This window comes from Canis lupus, chromosome 16 (genome assembly GCF_048164855.1).
Source record: "Canis lupus baileyi chromosome 16, mCanLup2.hap1, whole genome shotgun sequence".
NCBI lineage: Eukaryota > Metazoa > Chordata > Mammalia > Carnivora > Canidae > Canis > Canis lupus.
The window spans coordinates 41,881,518-41,905,779 of record NC_132853.1 but is presented as its reverse complement, the minus strand read 5'-3'; the positions used below and the strand labels follow the sequence as shown (position 1 = coordinate 41,905,779).

At 45.7% G+C, this 24,262-nt stretch overlaps 1 protein-coding gene across 1 annotated transcript in view; it reads left to right on the top strand.

The window, feature by feature from the left end:
• Window positions 1-13,729, top strand: part of LSM12 (LSM12 homolog) — a 28,202-nt gene extending 14,473 nt beyond the window's left edge. The window contains exons 4-6 of the mRNA XM_072780809.1: window positions 9,395-9,504; window positions 11,144-11,270; window positions 12,070-13,729. Of these exons, the coding sequence (XP_072636910.1) occupies window positions 9,395-9,504; window positions 11,144-11,270; window positions 12,070-12,162 (330 nt within the window). The 3' untranslated portion in view covers window positions 12,163-13,729. The remainder of the gene's footprint in view (window positions 1-9,394; window positions 9,505-11,143; window positions 11,271-12,069) is intronic.
• Window positions 13,730-24,262: the final 10,533 nt, after the last annotated feature.

Below are 24,262 nucleotides of genomic sequence, written 5' to 3'. Positions count from 1 at the left end.
ATTTTGAGACTAGCTTAGGTAAATACCAGAAACTACCCTGGAGAGACAAGCAAATCGTACCTGAAGTGGAAAATGAAAGGATCTGCCAAAAGCTAACAGTGTCTGCGGTAGATTGTGGGGAGTTTGAAGAACTAGGTTTTTTTTTTTTTTTTTTTTTTTTTAACAGCTGGGCTGTTAATGAATTGTGTGACCGTATGTTAGTCATTTAACTGGAACTGGGAACTGTTCTGTGAAACTAATAGTTGAGGTTTCTTTTCCTCTTATCCTCCTCTTCTCACTCCCCCTCCTTTCCAGGTGCTGGGAATGTTAGGATGATGAAGACGCCTTTGCCCACAAGAATCTTGTGTTTGTTGGTAGTGAAAGGGGAGAGCATTGTTTAACCAGTGCTGACCGTATGGCAGGATTAGTGTTAGTGGAGGTATGAGCAAGATGCTATGAGCACAGAGCAGGGGCCAGCAAACTTTCTCTGTGAAGGGCCACATAGTAAATATTTTAGGTTTGTGGCCTGTCCATTCTCTGTCACAACTACTCAACTTTGCCTTTGTAGCAAGAGCAGCCATAGATGATATATAAACAAGTGGGCATGGTTTTTCTAATAAAGCGTAACTAAGACAGGTGGTTGGCCAAATTTGGCCCACAGGCTGTAGTTTGCCAACCCTTGGCATAGAGTAGTTAAACATTTTAGGGAAGGCTTTCCTGATGTAATAGTGGAGTAGGGTCTTGAAGAATAAGTAATTAGATAAAAGGAAGCTAAATGGAATCAAGCTAATTTTAATTTGGAAGGTGCTCCATTTGCCCATCTCTGCAATTTAGAAACTTTTGCTGTTCTGTCAGTAAGCTAACCTGGAGGTTATTAGTTCTCAGAGGGAGGGAAGGGACTTGTTATGTGCTGATAATGGTGTTAGGTGTTACATGCTTACTGAACTTCCAACAATAACCCTTCAGGATGGGCCCCAGATGAATGAATTGAGGCTCTGGAGAGGTTATGCATCATGTTCAGGTTCATGCAGCTAGTGTGTGGTAGGCAGGGGTTTGGGCCAGAATTACTTTTTGAGGGAGTAAGGGGTGTGTGTGGCTCTTCTGTTTTATTTTCTCTCTTCAGAGCCCAGGAAACAGGGCATGGCTCTTTGACTATCACTGAATAAAATCAACTTTTTTTTTTTTTTTTTTTAAAGAGCGAGCAGTGCATGTGCTCCCTATCCCTAGCAGGGGAGGGAAGGTGAGAGTGGGGAGGAGAGGTGGGGGAAGGGCAGAGGGAGGGAGAGAGAATATTAAGGCTCCACACTCAGTGTGGTTTCTTAGCAGGCTCTGTCTCTGGACCCTAAGATCCTAACCTGAGCCTAAATCAAGAATTGGACTCTTAACCAACTGAACCACCCAGGTGCCCCCAAGTCAACTCTTTATTCCTTAAGTAGTCCCCCCGTTTTGGCACATAAAGGCATTTCCAACTTACTATTCCATTTATGTTTTGGAAGATGTTCTGTTTGGGACTTCTAGCCTCTCTAGCAGCTCATATAGAAACCAGAAAGGAGAGGGCACTGAGCCATTGGCTAAAGGAAGGTTGGATTGTATGGATTTTTCTGAAATGACCCACAAGCCACCTTCTTTGTGCTAATAATAAGGATGTTATAATAATAGTGTTGACAGCTAATACTTGTACAGTGTTTTACAGCTCACCTAGTGTTTTCATTTGGGGTATCTCTCCTAATCCTCGCAGCTACATGTGAGCTAATTTGAGTGGACACTCTCAGAGATAGGTTGTTGAGGTCAGATTTCAGCTTGTATCTCAGCAATTTCTCTTTCTGACAGGGCTGTGTAGAGGTTCCACAGCAGTACTAGTTTCAGGGTCTTAGGAGTAGGGAATTAGTTAGTGTCCTGGAAGTTTAGTTTTCTCTTGTAGTTATGAATTGTGTTTAGTGATATAATTACAAATAGCTAACAAACTACTGACTTAATGACAAGTAGTTTTTATTTTAAAATAGGTGAGAGAAAAACCTTTGCCTTGGCCTGGACTGGCTGTGACTTGAGGCTGGTCTATATTATGTAGTAGCAACATGATGATTTAAGTATCATGTCACCATGGCCCCTGGATTTGCAGGGTGTTTTTCATCATAGCTCAAAGCACTTAATGTATCTTTTTTTTTTTTTTTTTTTTTAAGATTTATTTATTTATTTTGGAGATGGAGCATGAGCCAGGGGAGGGGCAGAAGGAGAGAATCCTCAAGCAGACTCCCCTCTAAGTGCAGAGCCCTACACACAGGGCTCTGTCCCACAACTCATGAGATCACAGCTGGAGCTGAAACCAAGAGTCGGAGGCTCAACCAATTTAGCCACCCAAGGCTCCCCTGCACTCAACATATCTTAACATTCAAGTGCAGGAAACTTGCTTGACTTAGCTTCCCTAGTCTTGGACCAATCAGAAAATGACGGGTCCACGGGGCGTCTGACTGGCTCAGTTGGTAGAGCATACAACTCTTGATTTTGGGGTTGTGAGTTTGAGCCCCACATTGGGTGTAGAGATTACTTAAATAGGTAAATATTAACAAAAAAAAATTGATAGGTCCAGGGGGTACCTGTCATTATTGGACTGAAATGCTTTCTCCACACAAGATCTGTTTTCTGAAAAGCATTCCCGTGATTTACTTTTAACAAAAGAAATGTCCTTGAGGTTCAGGGGGAGACTGGGGCCCTTTTCAGAAAAGAGCGGTCCTTCACTAGAATGCAGACAGCTGCGTTCTGCACTGGGGGCATTGGTGGGAATGCCAGAATGAACTGACAAAAAGAGGAGATGGCAGCTGAGTTTTTCATTTTTGGAAAAAAAAATTTTTCCTTTCTGAAAATATTTTCTTTTGCATTCAAATTTTATATTTTCACCAGTAATTTAGACTGACTTCTCTTAGGTGGAACTGTTTGTAGTACAGGGTTAAGAATGCAAGCTTCTGGAGTCAGACTAGGTTGAAATCCAGAGTTTCCCCCACTTGTGGCTTGGTAAACTTGGGCAAGTTTCTTAACAACTGTAACTTAGTTTCTCCATCTATTAAGTAGGAGGGATTTTAGTCCCCATTCCATAGGCTTGTTGTATGGATTTTTTTTATTAAGTTTTTATTTATTTATTTGACAGAGCATGTGCATAAGCAGAGGAAGTGGCAGGCAGAGGGAGAGGGACAAAGCAGACTCTCTGCTGAGCAGGGAATCTGATGTGGGGCTTGATCCCAGGATCCTGGGATCATGACCTGAGCTGAAGGCAGACACCTAACTGAATGAGCCACCTAGGCACCCCTCGATTTTTTTTTTTTTTTTTTTAAGATTTTATTTATTAGCACAAGTTAGAGGAAGGGGCCGAGAAAGAAGTAGAAGCAGACAGGGACCCTGACATGGGGCTTAACCCCAGGATCCCAAGATCATGACCTGAGCTGAAGGTAGATGCTTAAACCAGCCGAGCCACCCAGGTGCCCTGTTGTATGGATTAAATATTTTGATACATGTAAAGTATGTAGCTTGGTGCCTAGGATGGAGTAAGCTCTCGCTTAACAAATTGGGTCTTAGAATTTTATTTTATATTTATTTATTATTTTTTAAAAAGATTTTGTTTATTCATGAGAGACACAGAGAGAAACAGAGAGGCAGAGACACTGGCAGAGGGAGAGGCAGGCTCCATGCAGGGAGCCCAATGTGGTACTCGATCCCAGGACTGCAGGATCACACCCTGGGCTGAAGGCGGCGCTAAACCGCTGAGCCACCCAGGCTGCCCAAAATTTTAATATTCACTACCAGGCCTCTTAGGCTCTACAGTTCCTGTTTGATTCAATGTTTTGATTCATTATTATGTATTCTAAGACACAACGACAAGTGGGGTACTCTATTTTTGGAGTTCCCAACTATCTGGAGTTGGAAAGAACAGTATTTTAGTGAAACTGTCAGACAGGAGCTTTCAGCTAGGGAACAGGAAGACTTGGGGATACTGATTTGATAGCTGGAAGAAATATTTTCAGAGCTTGCTTGTTGCTAGCTAGGAAGGAGGGCTTTCCAAGAGCACACCCTGCAATTGAAACATCAGAAACAAGCACTGGTGGGCAGCCCTGGTGGCTCAGTGGTTTAGTGCTGCCTTCAGCCCAGGGTGTGATCCTGGAGACCCAGGATCAAGTCCCAGGTCAGGCTCCTGCATGGAGCCTGCTTCTCCCTCTGCTTGTGTCTCTGTCTCTCTCTGTGTGTCTCTCATGAATAAATAAATTTTAAAAAATATATTAAAAAAAAAAAAAAAAAGAAGCACTGGCCCTCAGTATGCCAATGGTTCTTGGCTGCCCTGGTCTGTCACCACTCCGCCTCTACCAGGCCTTGCGGGCAGTGCCGGCAGTTCCTGGGCAGCAGCTGCAGTGCTTCCTAACCTCTCTATGAGGGCAGCTGGTTGGACAGCCTGCATACACAGAGAAGACAAACTCAGAGTGGCTCATTGGAGTCAGTAGGTCACATCCAGCATGTTCCTCTTTGGACTCTGCTTCCCTTGTTGTATCAGCTGTCACAGCCTGTTAAATACTTGAAGTAGGAATCCCTCTGGATTCCCCACAGCACCTGTGCCTTCCTGGTCTGGGTGTGTGGGACTAAGATGGCCCAGCTGGTGACTGAATAACAAGATGAAGTGCATATTGCTTGGATTTTGTTGTTGTGGCTGCTCCCTTTTCTCCATGTCACTGAGCACAGGAGGAGATGAGTATGTTTGTTAATTGACTCTCTCAAGGGTTACCCAACAGCAGGCATGACTAGATGCCTTTTAATATTGATGTGCTTTGGTATCAAGTTTGTGTACTTTTCTTCAGTGCCCACTCAAGTTGCTATATGTAAAATGGCCATGGGAGGAAGCACTGGTTAGTAGACAGGGAATAGCTATTTTCACTGAGTTTCGAGAAAGGGCAGGTAAGTACAGGTTGGCTTGTGCACTCATTTCATTTAAGCCACATACACATTAGTAACAAATATTTGTAGGTTTGTGTTTCTCACTTTGCCTGAACCCCATGTGTTTGTAAAGTGGTGCCTTTATACTCTTTGAGATTCTAACCAGTTAGTGTTTCAGGTTTGATTGGAAGCGAGGCTAGCAGCTAGCATGTTTACATTGAAAATGGTTGCAGTACGGTTGTAGTCACTGAATTTAAAAAATTGTAATCGTGGTAACCCTCCCAAGCTTGAAAGGCACACCCCTACACCTCCACTGAGGGCAGCTTTTATTGGTTCCCTCTAGTGGTTTGACAATAACTAAACTTGTCTTGGAATAACTGGACCATTTATACATATGTATGAGTTTACAAAAATATGTGGGAGAATTTAAATCTGTGTAACTGCTAACTTGAGGGTAGAATGGTAGTTATTGGGTTTATAAAAGGTGATTATCTACATTTTTCATGAGTTTTCAGGGACATTCCTAAAAAGAGCAAGGTGATCTCACTCCTAATTTTGAGAGAAGACTGCTAGATTCCTTTTGTGAGGGTAACCTTCCTTGTGCCTTATTGATAGGTTCTTCTGTGGGAGAAATTTACCCTTTTTGTACAAGTTCCTGGTGAAAGCAGATCTATGTAGCTGGATATCAGATTTAAACATTTTTCAGATGCCATGAAAATGCAATTCATAAACTGACAGCTGGAGGTATCAAGGTTTGCAGTGTGTCCAGATCCCCCAAAGCAAAATTGCAGGTACAGGTAGAGTAATTGAGGATATTGGGGCAAATTAAAATACAGTCAGTTTACTCTGATTTTTGTTGACTTTTCTAAGAACCTCTCCTTTTGGAGGGGGGTAAAGATTTAATTTATTTATTTATGGGCGGGGGCAGGGTGCAGGGAGAGGGACAGACTCCACACTCCGTGTGGAGCCTGACACAGAGCCTGATCTCACAACCCGAGCTGAAACCAAAAGTTGGATGCTTAACCAACTGAGCTTACCCAGACTCCCCCTTATCTAAGGCTCTTCTTTATCATTTAGCATTTGGGATCTGTTTGCACTATGAGTTCACATGGAGAATCATCTAGTCTATTCTCCTTTGCTTTCAGGATAGTCTTTGGAGGAGATTGTACAATTCGTATTTTAGGGGGCTAGAAATGTACTTTGAAATTCTTGTTCTTTAACTGTTGTGCTGCTGTTACTCAGGCTATCCAAACAAATCCCTTCTGGCTGAGATTTATATGCATATTATTCTACCTCTGGCAAAAATTCAAAAGTGACTCCTCTCTCAGCCTTTTTCCCTCTTCTTCTAGCTTAAATTTGTCAGTTCTGTTCTTAAATATTCTGCATAGGTGCCTGGTTTCCCTGAGCCATTTCTTCTCTTATTGAATGGGTGATGTTCTGTTTTTAATCTCTGTAGGTGACAAGGATGTTTTGCTGTGGGTATCCTGTATTATTTAGTCAACACAAGCTTTATAGAAGCAGTTTGGTCTGACCCAATACTGGGAGATGTTTTTGGTTTTCAGGGATAAACATTTTTAAAAAAGACCTCTGGGGCAGCCTGGGTGGCTCAGCGGTTTGGCGCGCTGCCTCTCAGCCCAGGACGTGATCCTGGGATCGAGTCCTGTGTCGGGCTCCTTGCATGGAGCCTGCCTTTCCCTCTGCCTCTCTCTCTCTCTCTCTCTCTCTCTCTCTCTCTCTCTATGTCTCTCGTGATTAAATAAATAAAATCTTAAAAAATAAAAAAATAAAAAGACCTCCAAATGAGACCTTCGAACCTGTTCATGGGGTAAGGTAAACATCTACCTGGTCACTTGCTCTCTGTAGGAACCCTGCAAGAGCATGATTAATCCAGGGGAGCTCTGTTGTCCCCTAGTTTTTCCTTCTTTCCTTGGAGACTTCAGATTTTTTACAGGGTTGTTTGGAACAGTGAGACTCAAGGAAACTCCTTGTTATCAGGGTTTTTTTGGTGACTAAGTTTTGCTTTTTGCTGCTTAAAATACACCACCAGTGGTTCTCTTTCCATAGAAACTGAATGCTTTCTTACTGCAGTTGGGATTGCCAAGGCTCATGGGAATACTGTCAGCCCTATGCATGTATTTCTCTGTGGAGTTCCAGCCTGATGGGGCCAGCATAGCGGGACCAGGCTTGAAAGATTATTTATTTTAGTGCTGCTGTAGTTATCTCTTCATGTCCTGGGGACCATGTGAAAAATGAGCTCTGGCTTCAAATCACTGCAGTTTTGGTGTTTCTTTCCTCTTGCCCCTAGGGACACTGAAATGACAGTGTGCATGACCTCTCTCTTCTGTGTTCACACCCCTCACCCCTCAGATGATCTTTGAAACTCAGAGGTAGGGCTCCCCATATCCCAGTTGAAGGTCTCCTTTTCTCTTCTTCATAGTCAAACCCACACTTTAATAGAGTGCTTCATTTTGCTAACAATTAGAACTTTGCCTCTAGAACTGTACTTGATCTCTGGTTTGAAGGGTCACTGTTACAGTGGAATATAAATGTTTAAGAGTTCCAAATATTGGGGCACCTGGGCAGCTCAGTCTGTTAAGCATCTGCTTTTGGCTCAGGTCACAGATCCTGGGATCAGGTCCTTGGTCAGTCTCCCTGTTCAGCAGGGAGTTGGATTCTCCCTCTGCCTCTCCCCCCGCTCATACTCCAGCATGTGCGCGCTCTCTCTCAAAGAAATAAAAAAAATTTTTTTAAAGATTTTATTTATTTATTATGAGAGAGACAGAGAGAAGGCAGAGACACAGGCAGAGGGAGAAGCAGGCTTCTCGCAGGGAGCCCGATGTGGGACTCAATCCTGGAACTCCGGAATCACGACCTGAGCTGAAAGCAGAGACGCTCAACCGCTGAGCCACCCAGGCGTCCCAATAAAATAAAATCTAAAAAAAAAAAAAAAAAAAAAAAAGAATTCCTAATAGCTAGGTACTTTGGGGATGTGTGTGAGGTATGATCTCCCTATTTTAAGGAACTGGTATTTGGGGACAAATTATGTGTTCTCACGTGTGTGTCTGTATATGTCTTTAGTATACTAGCTGCAGCATCATTATACTAGGCTGTTCATGATTGTGGGCCTGAAAAATCTCCCAAATCATTTGTTTGACTTTCAGATGCATTATCGACTTTTCATTTTGGCCGTCTAATCCAGCATATTTGTTTTGTCTTACCCTTAAGTTTGTATTCCTGGAGTCTCTAGCACCAAATACTGTAGGGTGGGGACTAGAAGTATATTAGAGGGTCAGTAGAGGTTGATACGGCAACACACCCCTATTGGGAGGGACTTAACTAGATTTTAGTAGACTACAGTAGTCCCCCTCTTTATCTGCAGGGTGTACATTCCAAGACCGTGGAGGGTGCTTGAAACCATGAATAGTACCGAGCCTTGTATATACTAATTTTTCTCCTGTAGATCAATAACTGTGATAAAGTTTAATTTATAGTTAGGCACAGTAAAGATTAACAACAACGATAATAGAAAAATTACAACAATATGCTGTAATAATAGTTATGTGAACACCGTCTCTGTCTCAAAATATCTCATTGTATTGTTTTTACTCACCCTTCTTGTACTGATGTGAAGTGATAAGATGCCTACGTGATGAGATGAAATGAGGTGAATGATGTAGGCACTGTGATGTAGCAGTAGGTTTCTGTTAACCTGACCTGATGATATGTCAGGAGGAGGATCATCTGCTTTCAGACTGAGGTCGACCCTGGATAAGGGGGGGGGGGGGGAACTACTATACTATAGATTTTATTAGAATTTCTTTTGATCAGTTTATGAGTGTTCCACTAGAGGGCAGATAAGGAACAGATGTAAGGTAGAAGGCAGACCATTCCATTTTCTAAAGAGCAGGATAGTAGTAGCTCACATTGAAGGTGGGCAGTATCCATGGGTTAGGTTTACTTGAGTCTTGGCTCCCCATGTGAGTACAGATAGTGGTATCAGGAAGGTAGTCTTTAGAACCTCAAATTCTGGTCTTTGAAAGTGTTGTAGATATTAATTTCTAAACTCTAGCAATGGCTGATAAAAATTCTTAATTTTTTCCTTTCATAGAAATGTGTGTGTTATCTTTTATCTGATCATCACTTCCCAGTCCCGCTGTGTAACATTGCCCTGCATTGTTTTCTTCCTAGCTCCTTAGTACTGTCTGAAGTTACTTTGTGTTTTTATTTGTAGTCTGTGTCCAGTCCTTGCTTCAGTGCTGTTATCTCAAGTCTAGCACAGTGTATGTCTGGTACCTGGTGGGCACTCAGTAAGTACTGGTGGAAGGAATGTTTGCCACTGTAGCAGTAACTTCTCAGGTATATCATGTATGTGTTCCATAAACTCTGAAAAAAACGGAATCTACCAAACCAGTCTTTTCCAGCCTCCTTTCCTAAACAGGTCCTGACTGTTGGGAAGAATGAAGGTGAATGCTTTTCTGAGTCTCTTTCCTCTCCCCTACCCTAGCTTGCCAGCAAAGCACGGACAGAGAAGGAGGAGAAGCTGAGCCAGGCCTATGCAATCAGCGCTGGTGTTTCCCTAGAGGGCCAGCAGCTCTTCCAGACCATACACAAGACGTGAGTTGGGGGAGCATAGGGGTCCCTTGTCCTGGGGGTGATGCTGCCTGGCTGTGCTGTGTGGTAGCCAGCTGTTGGGTAGTTGTGTTCCTGAAAGTCAGTAGAGATGCTGGTTAGTGTGTCCGCAGCACCTCTGTGTCCAGGGATGCGGGTGTCTATTACCTTTCTGTACAGGAAAATGGTGTAATTGTGGACAAGTTGTCTTCTCTTACCTTCACTTTCTTCATATGTAAAATTTGGTTTGGGATTAGATTATCCTAAAGATCCCTTTTAGAGCTGGTGTTCAATAATTTAGAGCTTGTGGCTTCTTTCTCTTTCATTATTTTGATCTTCTTGTACCTTTCTCCAGAAGCTGATGCAGTTTTATTAAAGGAAAGTTACATGTCTCTGTCTCTCTCCAATTGTACATTGGGGTGTATATACGGAGTCAGGGAGAGCAGAAGGCCACCTTATTACCACCTCCTAAAAGACATTTTGTCACAGCAGAAGTCATTTGACTCTCCACTAGCTTCCCTAGCTGCTGAAAAACTGAAACATTTGACACTCCCCCTCCCCCCTGCTGCCTTCTGTTACCCTATTTAACCACCTGGGTCTGGTGCACAGATGGCAGCTGGCATCAGAGCTGTTTGAGGCCGTGGAATGAGTATCTGAACATTTACAGGTATGTGAAGGAACTCTGAAGAATATCAGCTGCCCTGCGTTTCCCCAAGTGTGAACTGGAATGGGTTTTCCCAGTCTGGCAAGTGCCCAGCTGTCTGAAAATTGAGAAGGGCCAGTTTGAGGAGCAGTTTCCATTTTAGGAGGTGGGAGGCAGAGTATAGATCACAGTAAGATGGGGAATTTCTTTTTCCTGTCTTTCTAAAGGTGCTATTTCCCTCTAGGTCAGAGGTTGGCAAACTCTAGCCAAATCTGCTAGTTTGTTTATTTATTTATTTATTTATTTATTTTTTAAACATTTATTTTTTTATTTATTTATGATAGTCACAGAGAGAGAGAGAGAGAGAGAGAGGCAGAGACATAGGCAGAGGGAGAAGCAGGCTCCATGCACCGAGAGCCCGATGTGGGATTCGATCCCGGGTCTCCAGGATCGCGCCCTGGGCCAAAGGCAGGCGCTAAACCGCTGCGCCATCCAGGGATCCCTGCTAGTTTGTTTATATGTCATCTGTGACTGTTTTTGTAGTTTGGTACAGCAGCAGAGTTCAGTAGTTGTGACAGAAATTGTATGGCCCTTACAGCCTAAAATACTTGCTGTCTGACTCTGTATAGAAAAAGTTTGCCAACCCCTACCCTAGGCTGCTACTTAAATTGAATCTAGTGGCCTGTTCCTAGCTGTTCATTTGAATTCAATTTGGATTAGACTTCTGAGGCTGCCACCAATATAGGCTGTCCCTAATGCTTCAGAGTAACTCTTCTGGGCTCTCCTCGGAATGGAATATGCGTCATGTCATTGCTTTTCCTAGCCAGTGGTGCCCAGGAAGTATTTCTTGGCTACTACACCCAATGGGCTGCTGGCATCTGGTTATTGCCTGAGCTGTGAGCTGAGAAGTGGGGGGTCAATTTTCTGGAGTATTTATTCATCAGGCAGGAGGTTTGGGATGCCTGCAAGAGGCAACTTTCACCTGCTCTCTTCTCCTTCCAGCATTAAAGACTGTAAATGGCAAGAAAAAAACATCGTAGTCATGGAAGAAGTTGTTATTACACCCCCATATCAAGTGGAAAACTGTAAAGGCAAAGAGGGGAGTGCACTGAGCCATGTACGCAAAATAGTAAGTAAAGGAGCTGTGAACCTTTAGAGAAAGGATGATTCCTTGGCCTTTACCCCTACAGCATCAGGGCAGGACCTTGTACTTTAATCCCTGCCTGGTGCGACCTACCAACTTGAGGGTAGCTCTGCCTAGCCCCCTGCCCCCTGCGCTTCAGTGCTCTGCAACTGTGGCTTGGCCATGCCTGTGGGGATGGAACCCACTGGGCAGCGTGCAATAAAGTGAGTGGTTGGCCCCATGTCCTCAGCACTGTGGCTTTTTGGAATTAACCAGACCATTCCATGGTATTGAGCCTGAACAGTTCCTCTCATCCCAGGCTGGGTTCTTCTCAGAAAGGGCTGGTTGGTATAAATCAGTTGATGTTGGCATTTCTGACCTTGCATATATCATGTGACTGTCTAGATTGAGTGGCAGCATTTGTGAGAACACTCTAAGCATTGAGAGACCATCATTGTGGATGTAAACATTCTAATACTGTTAATACCTTGTCAGCTTTTTATTCTGCACTTAGGTGAAGAGGGGGGAGGGAGTTTGGGCATAATAATCTCCTTTCATGCTGTGTTTTAGTTTATAGGTTCACCTTCTTTTAGAGAGTCTTAGCTGAACCTGTAGCATATGTGGTTGAAACAAGAGGCCCCTGCCTACGTTTGTCTGGGAAGGCCCGCAGACACCAAGGGGAGAGGTGCCTGAATGGTCCATGAGATGGACAGCCAGGATGGGCTGTGGATGCCCAGAGTGAACTGTTTGGGAGGCCTTGGTGCCCATCTCCTGTTCTGACCTAGGCTGAACTGGTCTCTTTCAGGTTGAAAAACATTTTAGAGACGTGGAAAGCCAAAAGATACTGCAGCGTTCACAAGCCCAGCAACCACAGAAGGAGGCTGCCCTGTCATCCTGAGTCCACACACATGGAGGACTCTTCCAGCATCCAGCCAACGAGGCGATGGTGGTGGCTTCGGCGGAGGCAGGCCGGGGGAGGGAAGGGATCCTATATTTCCTGTTGGCTCTTGTTAACAGAGTCAGCATTTCCAAATCTTAGACTTGAACAAACAAAACACCCAACAAAAAAGAACAAGAGAATAATTTAAAAGTTGAATCATTACTTGACTAACAGACTTCGGTCCACCATGTCCTTTTCACAGCCCCTTCTGGAACAGTCACCTTGTTAATTTTATTTTTGAAAATTCCTTTCCTGCTCTGCCCTTTCACCTCTCACTTTCCTAGTCTGTCCCTGCCATTCTGTTTTTATAAGTGGCTACACTTGCCTTCTGAGTGATCGAAAGAAACTTTTACATCTTCTCTTCCAAAATAAAAGTAACAAGCTGACTGTGATACTTAAGTTGAGACTAGAGCAGCAGACAGAGGTCTCACTTTAAATTTGTCTTTTTTTTTCTTTTTTTTTTTTCTTTTTTTGCACAGGGCATGGCTTGAATTAGTTTTATTTTTCTTAACTTTAAATATATATATGAAAATATATATTAAAATGTTCTCTAAATATTTTCTGCTTCTTGCAGGTCTCTTTTTACTAGATCATGGCCGCTCTTCCCACCTCATCCCTTCGAAAATAAAAACGTATTACCCTCCCCACCACCTATAGCCAGGCAACTAACTTGACTTGGTTCACAGCAAGAATCTTCTGCAGCACTTTCTAGAGCCAGTGTTTGCAGGTGGGATTCGGCTGTGAGGGTTCCTGATGGCTTTTTAGTCTGTGTGTGTGTACCAGTCTCAGATTTGGCCAGAACCTCAGGATTCTCCCTCTGCCTTTTGTCTTACTTCATGGTACTAGAAGAACTTCTCACCACTCTCCCGTCTCCTAGATGGGAGAGTCAGCTGCCCTGTCTCCCGTGCCCTCTGCAGGAAGAACTATTTTGCATGGCACGTCTCAGCTCCTCCTCGAAGGATGATTTTCTTCCATAAGAAACCTGGAGCCCACCTCTCCCAGTCTCTCGAAGTCTGTATCCAGAGCCACTAGCCCAGGAGAAAGCTTGGGTGACCTGTAGTTTCTCTTCTCCCACCAACCTCCTGCTTTTATGCCCTTCCCCACCCCACTTAAATTTTACAAGCTAACGATAGTTTGTATATGCTCAGCCGATGGGCAGAAAACCTGGAGAGAACTTCTGGACTTTAGCCCACCAGTTTGTCTGGTTTGACTAACCTGCTGAGCACGAAAACTGGCACCCGTTGTCCCTGTGTCTTCAGGGCAGTCCAGTGGGGCAGAGTGTGCCACCAGCTGAATATCAGGCACCTAGTGGGAAGTGGGTGATGCTCATGTGACTGGCTGGAGCTTTGGGGGTGGGGTGGGGGTTAACTACTATCTTTTTGGCCATGATCTCTTTCCCCTTCCTTTTTTTTTTTAATTAAATAAATGGATCAAAATTAAATAATTCAAGCCCTGCCTTCAAAATGAATTTTTTTTTTAGTATTGTTTAGCAAAAACAATAAAACCCAAATTTTTTTAACCATCACTCATGTGTCAGGTTTGTACATGCTCTAGAGACCCCAGAGGGAGGGGATGTAAGGGGAAGTGTGTTTGGTAATTTTTCCCTTTAGATTCTCTGCTTCCTACTCTTTACCCTTCCTCCTCCTACCCCTGGAGCTCACCCAGGGATATAGCGCAAAGTGTATAATTTCAAGAAAGGGATTCAGGGTTGGGAGGTATGTGTGAGTGGGGTAGGGGCGCAGAGGGATGGACACACACATGAGGCCGTTTGTTATGGGCTGTTTGGAAGAAAAAAAAACAAGAGAAGACTTTTATATCCACCTGCTATTGGCCAGAGCTAGATTTAAAATACCAGGCCTTCAATTTAGTTTGCACAGAAGTGTAAGCTGCTGAAGAAGATAAAAAAGGGAGAAAGAAGAGAGACCTTGTAAGCTCTGATAGGAGTACTTTTGACTCTAGTTTTCGTTTATAAAATGTTGTGGGGGAACTTTAAGCACTTCAAGAGGTGGAGTTACGACCGTGTGAAAGGCCGGTGAAGAAGAAAGAACCAGGGCTTTGGAGGCATAAATAGTTGGGCTCACATCCCCACACCTCCCATTCCTCACTTTGAGACTGTGGGTAAGTCATTTCACCAGCGTGAGCCTTCGCTTCCCACTGTCAACATGGAGTCCATACCCATCTCCTAAAGTTGGTGTAGAAGGCTAAATATCTTTAGAATGCTTGATACCTAGAAGGTGCTCTGTCAGTGTTAGCTTGGTCCTGGGGTGGTTGACTCTGGGGATGAGATTGGATTAGATGGTCAGCAGAAACTCTGGCTTTGTTTCAGAAGTCTTCTCTAGATTGTGTTTTAAGTGAGGCCGATAACATAAAACGGGCAAGGATGGGGATGTCTCAAGAGTCCTGCCTTCTGTCTCTGATCTCACCTCTACCTCTGCCATGGAGTCCTGGGAAATTCCTTTGATTATAATATGGAAACCACTCCTTTCACAGAAGGAGAGTGGATTCCACAGGGCTAAGTGACTTGTCCTGAGAACCCCTGCTACCCATGGTGGCAGAGCTGGAATGGAACCCCAGCCTTTTATCCTCCCATAGGCTCCTAATTCTGCTCTGTGACTTTCTAAACTAATGGCATGTGCATTGCTCACTTGTTTGCCAGGTGTGGAGTGCAACATAGATGGGTGAGAGGCGCAGGAATTTCCTGCTAGATTGGAAGAGCACTGAGGTGCTGAAGAGTGTGGTTCGGAGGGCTTGCATCTCTGATGACACGCGCAGGTAGTTCTATAGTGTCTCCTTGGTCTTGCAGCCTTCTCTTCCCCAGTATACGTAAACCTCCACCCTGGCACCCAATGACCTCCCTCCCCACTGCCACATGCTTTTGGGTGTACTGCTGGGTAGAATGTGGAGTCAGGGTATAAGGAGCATTCCCACAGTGAGTTGATACTAAATAGTGCTGTTCAGAGTCTGAGCAGCTTCTTGCTTTGAAAATTACTCAGGCCCTTCAGGGTTAGGTCAGGGGCTTCAGCCGGGATCCAGTGATTTAGGGTAAAGGTTCCTTGACATTTTTGAAGTCAAAAATGTGTGTGTTGCAATCTGTTCTTCCACAAGGCATACTAGTTAGTAAAGGAAAATGTAGAGAGCTTTCAGTCCTATATGGGGATAGAGTCTACTATCCTGTTGACCCATGGTGAGAACATACAAGACGAGGACCTGTAATGTGCGGGGTGAGTAGTGGTGGGGAGAGAGGCAGGGGTAGGTTTGGGAACTAGGCTTGGTCATCTGGGTTGGATGATGGTCATTGTTCACATGGTGGGTTTGCCTTTTCATCACCGTTGGAGGCTGCTCATGCCAGAGAATTCCCCTTTGAGAAACGAAACCACCAGTGTGTACTGCCCAAGCTTAAGAGATTCGACATAGTAGTACCAGGTACCTTACAAGTGACAAAAGGATGCTGTTAGGCTGCCATCCACTGGTCGTAGACTTCTGTTGGGTAATAAAGTTTCACAACGAGTTTGTTCTGTTTTATTATAAAAGCCTTACAGGGCTCATTATAGGAAAGCTAGAAAATAAGGCAAACGTTTCCCCCCCCTCCCACCCTCTGGGGCTAACAGTTTTCATACCCTCTAGATTCTAAAGCACTTCTTCCCACTCCTTGTACTTCTGACAACGCAGTGTATTTCAATGCAGCGTACTTCACAATATCAGAAGAAAGATACTTGCCAACTGGTTGCCTCACCCCCAGCTGACGAAGTGCACTCTAATCTTAGCATCTTGGAATTGTTATAATAGAAGAGGTATGGGGCTAGGTGATCTCAGATCACTCCCAGCCTATCTTGTTTTATCTCGTCTGTCTGATCCTCCAGTGCCTTGCTTCAAAGCCACCTGCGAAGCCATCCTCGTCAAAGTGGAAGGCAATTCCTAGAATTGTTTTGGATCCCTCATATCACGTGGTGTGTATGACTTGCATTATAGTTCTTTGTGTAGGTTTCCCTGGAGCAGTCTGATGGGGAGGGCAAGGATAATGACCGACTCATTTTTGTATTATTCCCTAGCAACCCAGTGGTTAAACACGACTGAATGCAGACATTTGAAAGTTACCAGTGTAATAACTAGATGAGTTTCCAGAGTCCAGATGAAAAGCGACCCAGGACTTGAGTGGGATTTGAGGACAACTTGAAATCAAGCTTAGAAAGAGGACAAGGGATTGGTAGAGGACATGGGAGATGAGCAAGTGGGGAGCAATGGGGCTCTCAGTTTTCTTGAGAGCAAACTTTTGACAGCAGGGACCAACCCTGGTCAGGTTGTGGCCTCCCTGTCCCATTTTCTTGTCATTTTCAATTTTGTCGAAAAGGCTAAAGGAGAACTAAGTATCTTCCTGAACAGGCAAAGTAAGGTGAGGGTGAGGCCTACTTCTAACCTTTCCTTCCTTTCTGCTAACCCTTCTGATGCTGACTCCAGCAGTTAGTTTTAGTGGAGGGGGTAATGGCTTTTCTCATCTGGCACCCCTTTATTCTTGTCTCTGCCCTAGTTTCAAGTAGCTGTTCATGCTTAACTATGGGGAGGTACATGTACTGCTCTGAAGATAATATTTTGGGATGGTCTCTTGAGATGTCATTTAAGCTGAAATCTGAACAAGGGGCTAGCCAAGAGTGCTTGGATAGAGGGAACAGGAAGTGCTAAGTTGAGGTGCTAAGAGCTTGGAGTGTTTAGGAAGTACTAGAAGATAGGTGGCTGAAGCCTCATGAGCAGGAGCCAGATCACGCAGGATCTTGTCAGCGCTATAGGGACTGGAATCTATTCTTGCCACAATGGGGAGCCATTTGAGGGTTGTAAGCTGGTGAGGGCTTTTAGTCTGATGTTGGGTGGCCAAGGTAGAGGCAGAAAGACCACTGCACTCAGAGGCTGTTGCGGTAATCTAGGAAGGACACGGTGGTGACAAATGACGAGGGATGGGGCTTGCTGATATGTAAGGTTTGGGGCCAAGGTGGTGAGGGGGAGAGAGGAACTGAGAGTGGCTTCTGTGTGGATGGTGAACAGTGGGAGAGGAAGAGGTTTGTGGAAAAATCGAGTCTTGTTTTGCCATGTTTGTCTTACCTGTGAAACCCTGAAGAGCAGATGGTAGCTGGGCAGCTGGATGACAAGCCTGGGATTCAGTGGGGAGGACCGGGCTGGAGCTAGATGTTTAAGAGTTTGTTACCTAATCGTGAACTCCAAGAAGATGGGAAAAGAGATCCGTGGCCACGGAGGATATTTTGGCTTCTGATAGGAGGGAGCCCTTCCAGTATAAAGAGGAAGGAAGGAGAAGGCCGTACAGTTGCTGTGAGTTCGTAGATTTGACAGGAAAGTGAGGGTGAAAAGGATACGTGTCCTGTGGTTCAGTAAACCACGGGGCAAATGCCGTGATTGCTGAGGTCCGTACTCATACATTCAGGGTGTAACCAGATGCCCATTGTGTGATTTTGTGGTAGTCCTGTCGAGTGACTGAGGTATAGATCAAGATAGCTGGGTGCAATGAAGGCTATTTATCAGGTGTGTACTATGGAGGAGAAGGGAATTTGGCTGAGGATGTCTGCGAGGGAGTGAGCCTAGTAATGGACCCTTTACCCCATACAGATGGAGGCTGTCATCAAAATACACTTTGGTTTTTGTTTTGGATTAGCCTTTCTAAAAGTGTCCTGCTGTCATCTTGATGTCCTGGCTATGGGAAGGATAAGCAGCCATGTAAAGCCAGAAGTCAGTATGTGAACAGTGTGTAAATAGAGGATGTTTCCAGTGCCAGGCATGGCCCCTGCGGTATCAGAAGCTCAGCACAGATATCCTGACTTAGAAATGCCAGGGATATTGCAGCTCATATGGAAATAGTCCAGCTTTTAAAAAAGACTTTATTTGAGAGAAAGTGAATGAGAGAGAGAGAGAGGGAGAGAGGGAATGAGCAGAGGGAGAGGGAGAAGCAGACTCCCCGCTAAACAGGGAACCTGATGATTCGGGACTCTGAACCCAGGAGGACCCTGGGATCATGACCTGAGCTAAAGGCAGACACTTAACTGAGCCACACAGGTGCCCCCATCTTTCAGTTTTTTATTTTGTGTCTTTTTAGGATTTTTATTTATTTAAGACCAAGAGAGAGTACAAGCCGGAGAGTACAAGCCGGGAGGAGGGTCGGAGGGAGAGGGAGAAGCAGACTCCTGCTGAGCAGGGAGCAAAATGCAGGGCTCAATCCCAGGACCCCGAGACCACGACCTGAGCCAAAGGCAGATGCCCAACTAACTTGAGCCACCCAGGTGCCCTGTCTTTCAGTTTATTTATTATTATTATTTTTTTTAATTCTATTTTTTAAAAGATTTTATTTATTCATTCATGAGAGAGACAGAGAGAGGCAGAGACACAGGCAGAGGGAGAAGCAGGCTCCAAGCAGGGAGCCTGACGTGGGACCCGATCCCTGGACTCTAGGATAATGCCCTGGGCCAAAGGCAGGTGTCAAACCGCTGAGCCACCCAGGGATCCCCTGTCTTTCAGTTTAAATACCCTCTATGTAGCATCCTTGACAGACTGTCTCTACTTGAACACTTTCATTGATGGGGAGCTGTTTGCTTTGAGAAACAACATGTGGTACTGTGCCCTTTTGTCCTCTAACCAGTAGCTCATTTCTAGAACTGGCTAGAGCTCAGGTCTCCAGAATGCTAGTCCTTGCTCTTCGGGATGTTTCCTTTTCCTTGCAGCCCTTCGTGAGAGGCACATAGATATGACTGGGAGCTGTCTAGTCTTCTCCAGTGAAATGGCTTTTTTCGGCCAACTGTTCTGAATTATTGAGAGCTTTGAAAAAATCTTGATACTCTAATCCAATAGTTAGCCACTCCAGTGTTGTATTATTTCCAATTTGTCTTCTGTGTTCTCATTATCTGAAGGGATGTGATGAGAGACTTTAATAAGATCCAGAGGTTGGGCAGCCTGGGTGGCTCAGCCGTTTAGCGTCGCCTTCAGCCCGGGGCGTGATCCTGGAGACCCGGGATCGAGTCCCACATCAGGCTCCCTGCATGGAGCCTGCTTCTCCTTCTACCTGTGTCTCTGCCTCTCTCTCTCTCTCTCTCTCTGTCTCTCATGAATAAATAAATATAATCTTAAAAAAATCCAGATATTTATCTATGATACTCATCTAGTAACCCTATCAAAAAAGGAATTAAAAAAAAAGGAATTAAAGTTGTTTGAGTATATTTTTTGGTCTGCTCATGTGAGCTCCTAGCGGATGCCATGTTCCAGGTAACACAACATAAGCAATGAAACTTTCTGAGTTTTGTTAACTATTGTAACACTTGTCTGACTTTTGCAAATTGGAACTTTTACTGAGCTGAAGTCTCTGGCAACCTTCAGTTTGCAATATTGTCTCAAAGATTATTATAATTTCTTAAAAAGATTTCATTTTTTTTTTAGGTAATCTCTACACCCAATGTGGGGCTTGAACTCAAAACCCCAAGATCACGAGTTGCATGCTCCAGTGACCTAGCCAGCCAGGCACCCCTCAAAGATTATTGACAGTGATTTTTCATATTTTTCACTATAATTTCCTTGAACCAGATCCCTTAAATTAATTCAAAGGGGCTCAAATCTAAAAAAAAGCTAGGTGGGAGGCTCAAGTCTGATCAATCAAAGGCTCAGATTCATATCCTAGGTTGCTGATGGCTCATCTGCTCTTCCCATTCTGGAGATAATCTGTGTTACTCACCTGTAGACCTTAACTTCTTTGAGGGGTGTTTGGCTGGCATGTGGGACAGTAGGCCCTATCTTTGGGCACTGTGGTTTAGTGGTTAGGAGCATGGCTGGATTCCAACAGGTCTAGGTTATGTCAGATTTCATCTCTGCCACTCATTAACTGGGTGACTTGGCAGCCATTGTATCCTTGCCAACCATTAGTTTCCTCTAAAATGTGTGTCTCGGTAGAGGATTAAATGAAGTCTTTAATGAGGTGCCTGGCCCTTGGTAACCATCTCTTCCATATGGCCATGATGATTCTCTTAAGAGTCTTGCTGGATGGGGCTGGGGAGCACACAGGGGAACCTAGAAAGTAACTTGTTTGGTTGGCCTCCTAGGGCAAGGTAGAAATGCTGGGTACAGAAACCCTGGCTCCAGACCCCACTGTGTCAGACAGCAATGCTGGACATTCCTCAAAGGCCAGAACAGAGTATTTTGACCTTTGGCTTAGTGAGACAAGAAAGAGCATTTCCTTCCTTTGTCTAGAGAAGACCTAAGTGAATTACAGATGATGGCAGATTTCTTAGGCAGGCAGTATAGGATGAAAGAGAAGATGCCTGGCTCCTTTTTGACTTCTGGATGTGAGGTGTGGTGACTTGAAACCTCCAAGGGGCCTAAGGCTGCCATCCTGACAAGCAATGGAACAGGGTGTGGGGCTCAAAAGAAGGCCATGGTGGGGTGAGGAGTGGTGTTCTTAGAAAGGCAGAGCAGGATTCTGCTCTGCTGGTTATAAGGCCACAAGGCCTTGGAGATGTCCTCAATCTGACCCGCCCACCCTCCCCAACCCACCCCACCCCTCTATCCCACCCTCAGTGCTGTGGCTTCTCTGAGAGCTGACCTCTTCACTGCTTGGGGCTAGGGTTCCAGCAGGCAGCCAGGAGTGCAAGTAACTAGAACTGAGATTCTTTCCACTGCCACTCCTGGGCCGGGGCTGTACTTGGCAGGTCATGCCAGGAATACAGGTGAGTGTGTTGAACTTCATGGCCTGAGGCCCTAACCTCAGTGGCCATATTAGGCCAGGATCTAGTCAAGGCTGTGTCCTCTTGCGGCACAGAGACTCTGCAAATGTTGGTTGGTTGAGTGACCCAGGGGATGTTTAGGGGGAGGAGAAGTAGAGTTGCTCCTGGGCTGTGTGGTAAATAAGTGGGGGTGGCTATGGAGTGGGAGGAAAGAAGGGGTGCCGGGGGTTAAAAAGGCCATCTTCCCCAGTGGCTTTTTATCCTGGTAGGCATAAGGGAGTGAGAGGTGGCTGGGGTAGGGGATCGGGATGCTGGGGTCTCGGGCTGCGACACTTCTTGCCAGAGCCTTGATAGCAGGCTGAATTGTGGGAATGAGGTGTCCTTAAGACCATACTGGGGGACATGGCAAATGGTGAGACCCCTGAATGGTATCTATTATTCCTCTCCCTAGCACGCCCACACTTTCCCAGAGTCCTGGGTGGAGGAGTGAGGCATGAAGGTCTGTGTATCCATGAGTGCCTGCTGCAAGCCTGATGCCACTGTCATTCCAGCCCCTTAGGGGCAAGGACAGGGCAGGTGTGACCATGGGCTTACCCAAGAATCTGGTGGCCAGCATTATGCATCTGTCCAGCCGCAGGAAGTGTGGTGGACTGTGGGGGCCTCCACCCACTCAGCCTCCCTCCCAAGCTCCCTGGCAGAGTGGCTCTTGGAGCTAAGCCACGATAATCTGAGTTGTCTGCCAGGTGGCTCCTTCTAGGGCCTGTGGGGACCATGGGTGCTGCTGCTTTCTCATGGTGTCCTGTGGGATCTGGCTGGTGGAGCCCTGGGGGGCCTGGATTTCCTGGAGTGGCTGCACCTCAGCCACAACCAACTGGCCCACCTGCCCCTGGTCTTCACCCGCACCCGGAACCTGGAGCAGCTCTACCTGAGTCCCACTAGCTGACCAAGCTGGGCACAGCCAGGCTTAGGGCCTTGTCTGTCTACGCTGCCTCTTGTGGGCTGGGAACTGCTTCATGTGGCCTGGCCACCGTGTCAGGCCTAGAGGTCCTCTGGCTGGGAGTGACATCAGTGAGCTGGAGGCTGGGGTCTTTGTGGCTTGTTGGTGCTGGACATCTTCTCTCTTGTAGACAACTGTTTGCCCTGCTTCAGTTTCAAGGTAAGGTGGACATCTGGATGGCCAGTAACCCCTGGGTGCAAGCCCTGGGCCTGTGGGGTGCTTTCCAGAAGCTTGGACCACCTGTGGCACTTGTGGGTGGCCGATGTAGGCGACCCGACTTAAATTTTGGCTCTCAGCAATTGGGGGAGGTGCTGAGCAGTACGGAGGCCCGGCTCTGCCCACCACCCCGAGGCAGCTACTGTGCCAGGTATCCTGGGCACCATGCTGGTCAGATGGCAGCCAACAAGCGCAGGTGGAACTCCAGAGGAGCTGGGCAGTGAGAGCCCTCTGGAGAGATGGGTGCTGCAGAGAGAAGTGGAGGCAGCTGGAGCAGAGAGAGCAGCTAGAGATGTAGAAGATGAAAAGGGCTGCTTTTCAGAAGTCTGTCCAGCTGGGTTGTCACCCCTGGGCAGGAGTGGGAAGAGTGGTGGTGGTGGTGGTGCTGTGGGGGACACATGGCTGTCTTCCTCTCTCAGGGCCTGTGACCCTACCCCTCACCTATTCTATGACCCAGTACAATGCTTGCATCCTTCCCAACCCAAGAAAGGGATTTGGCCCTTAGTACTTTTCCACAATCTTCTGGGGCCTAGGGCACTAGAAAGCAGAGATTGAAGACCAGAGAGAGTCAGGGTAGGGTGGGTACCAAGGAAAGTTTTGTTAATCCCAGTCTCCTGCCTCTCCCCACGCATGTCCCTGGCCTCTGCTGTTGCTAAAGTCATGAGGATGTGGTACTGCTCCTGTGGGCACAGCCTGGTCAGGCTTCTACAACTATTTTATGGACATACACTGTCCCCGTCCCGGTGACGGTGAGGGCTGTGTGTTCTTGTCACATTTGAATCAGGGATGGGTGAAGAGACTGGAAAAGTAAAACCAATTGAAAATATGATTCTGTACTATGGGCCTGTGGAAAACTTACCTCATGTGGTTGTCACTGGCGCATGGGGGGAGGTAGACAAAATGGCCTTTAATCCAAGCCCTTTCTCATTCCCTTCATCTGAAGATTGCTTTCCCCCACTCCCACCCCTACATACATGGACACAATCCCATTTCCTACATTTTGTATGGATGTATCTATGCCTCCCTCAGGTTTCTGTTATACTCAGGCTTTATCCCAGTGACTGAAAAATAAGATGTGAGAGGTGTTTTGTTTAGCTTTTACTAGCTGAGTGGGAATTTTTAAGTGGGGATGCTCCTTTCCCCACCCCAGGGAACTGGAAACAAACTGACCTGAATTAAATAGCCTAGTGGGAGTGCCTGTAGAGTCTTTTTTTTTTTATTTAAGATCTTATTTATTTATTGACACAGAGAGAGAGGCAGAGACACAGGCAGAGGGAGAGGGAGAAGCGGGCTCCATGCAGGGAGCCCGATATGGGACCCATCCCAGGTCTCCAGGATCACACCCCAGGCTGCAGGTGGCGCCAAACCGCTGCACCACCAGGGCTGCCCGTGCCTGTAGAGTCTTAACTTCAGTATTGGAAGATGAGTTTGTGTGTTGCAAGGAGTGGGGGGTGGTGCAGGAAGATAGGTGGAGATGGCTTTGTGGTGGCAATCCTGGAGTGCCCAGAACTTTTGCCCACTTATTTAACAAATAATCACTGAGTACCTACTATGAACAAGACCTAGTGACAACATCTTTTGTTCATTTATCTACTTAGCATGTATTTCCTGAATGCATCCTGTACACTAGGCTGCAAGGATATAACAGTAAACAGAAAGCAAACACCATCCTTGCCCTCACCTAGCTCACAATCTAGGGTTAATCTGGTCATTAAGAAAGAATCCAAAATACATAATTGCCATTGTGCTGAGGGATTAAAATGAAGGGTACCTGATGTCATGAAAACATAAACCAGGGGAGCTAAGAATAAACAAGGAGGACAAAGGAGAAGGTGGGGACCCGGTTGGAAGCCTGATGTGGTTAAACCATCAGAAGATGGTAGTTCAGGCTAGAGCGGGAGCATTGGAGCTGGAAAGGATAGACTCATTTGAGATGTCCTGTGTGCCCAGGTCTAATCTTGCTCTTCTCTCAGGGGACGAAGGAGACCAAACTTCTCTACAAGTGACTTAGCCAAGAGAACGCCTTACTCTGAAAACAAACAGACGCAGAGGGGTTGTGTGTCTGTGTACACCATTAATCTACCCCCTATTATGAGCTGGTACCAACACAGCCACATTTAAATCTCATAACAACACTGTGAGG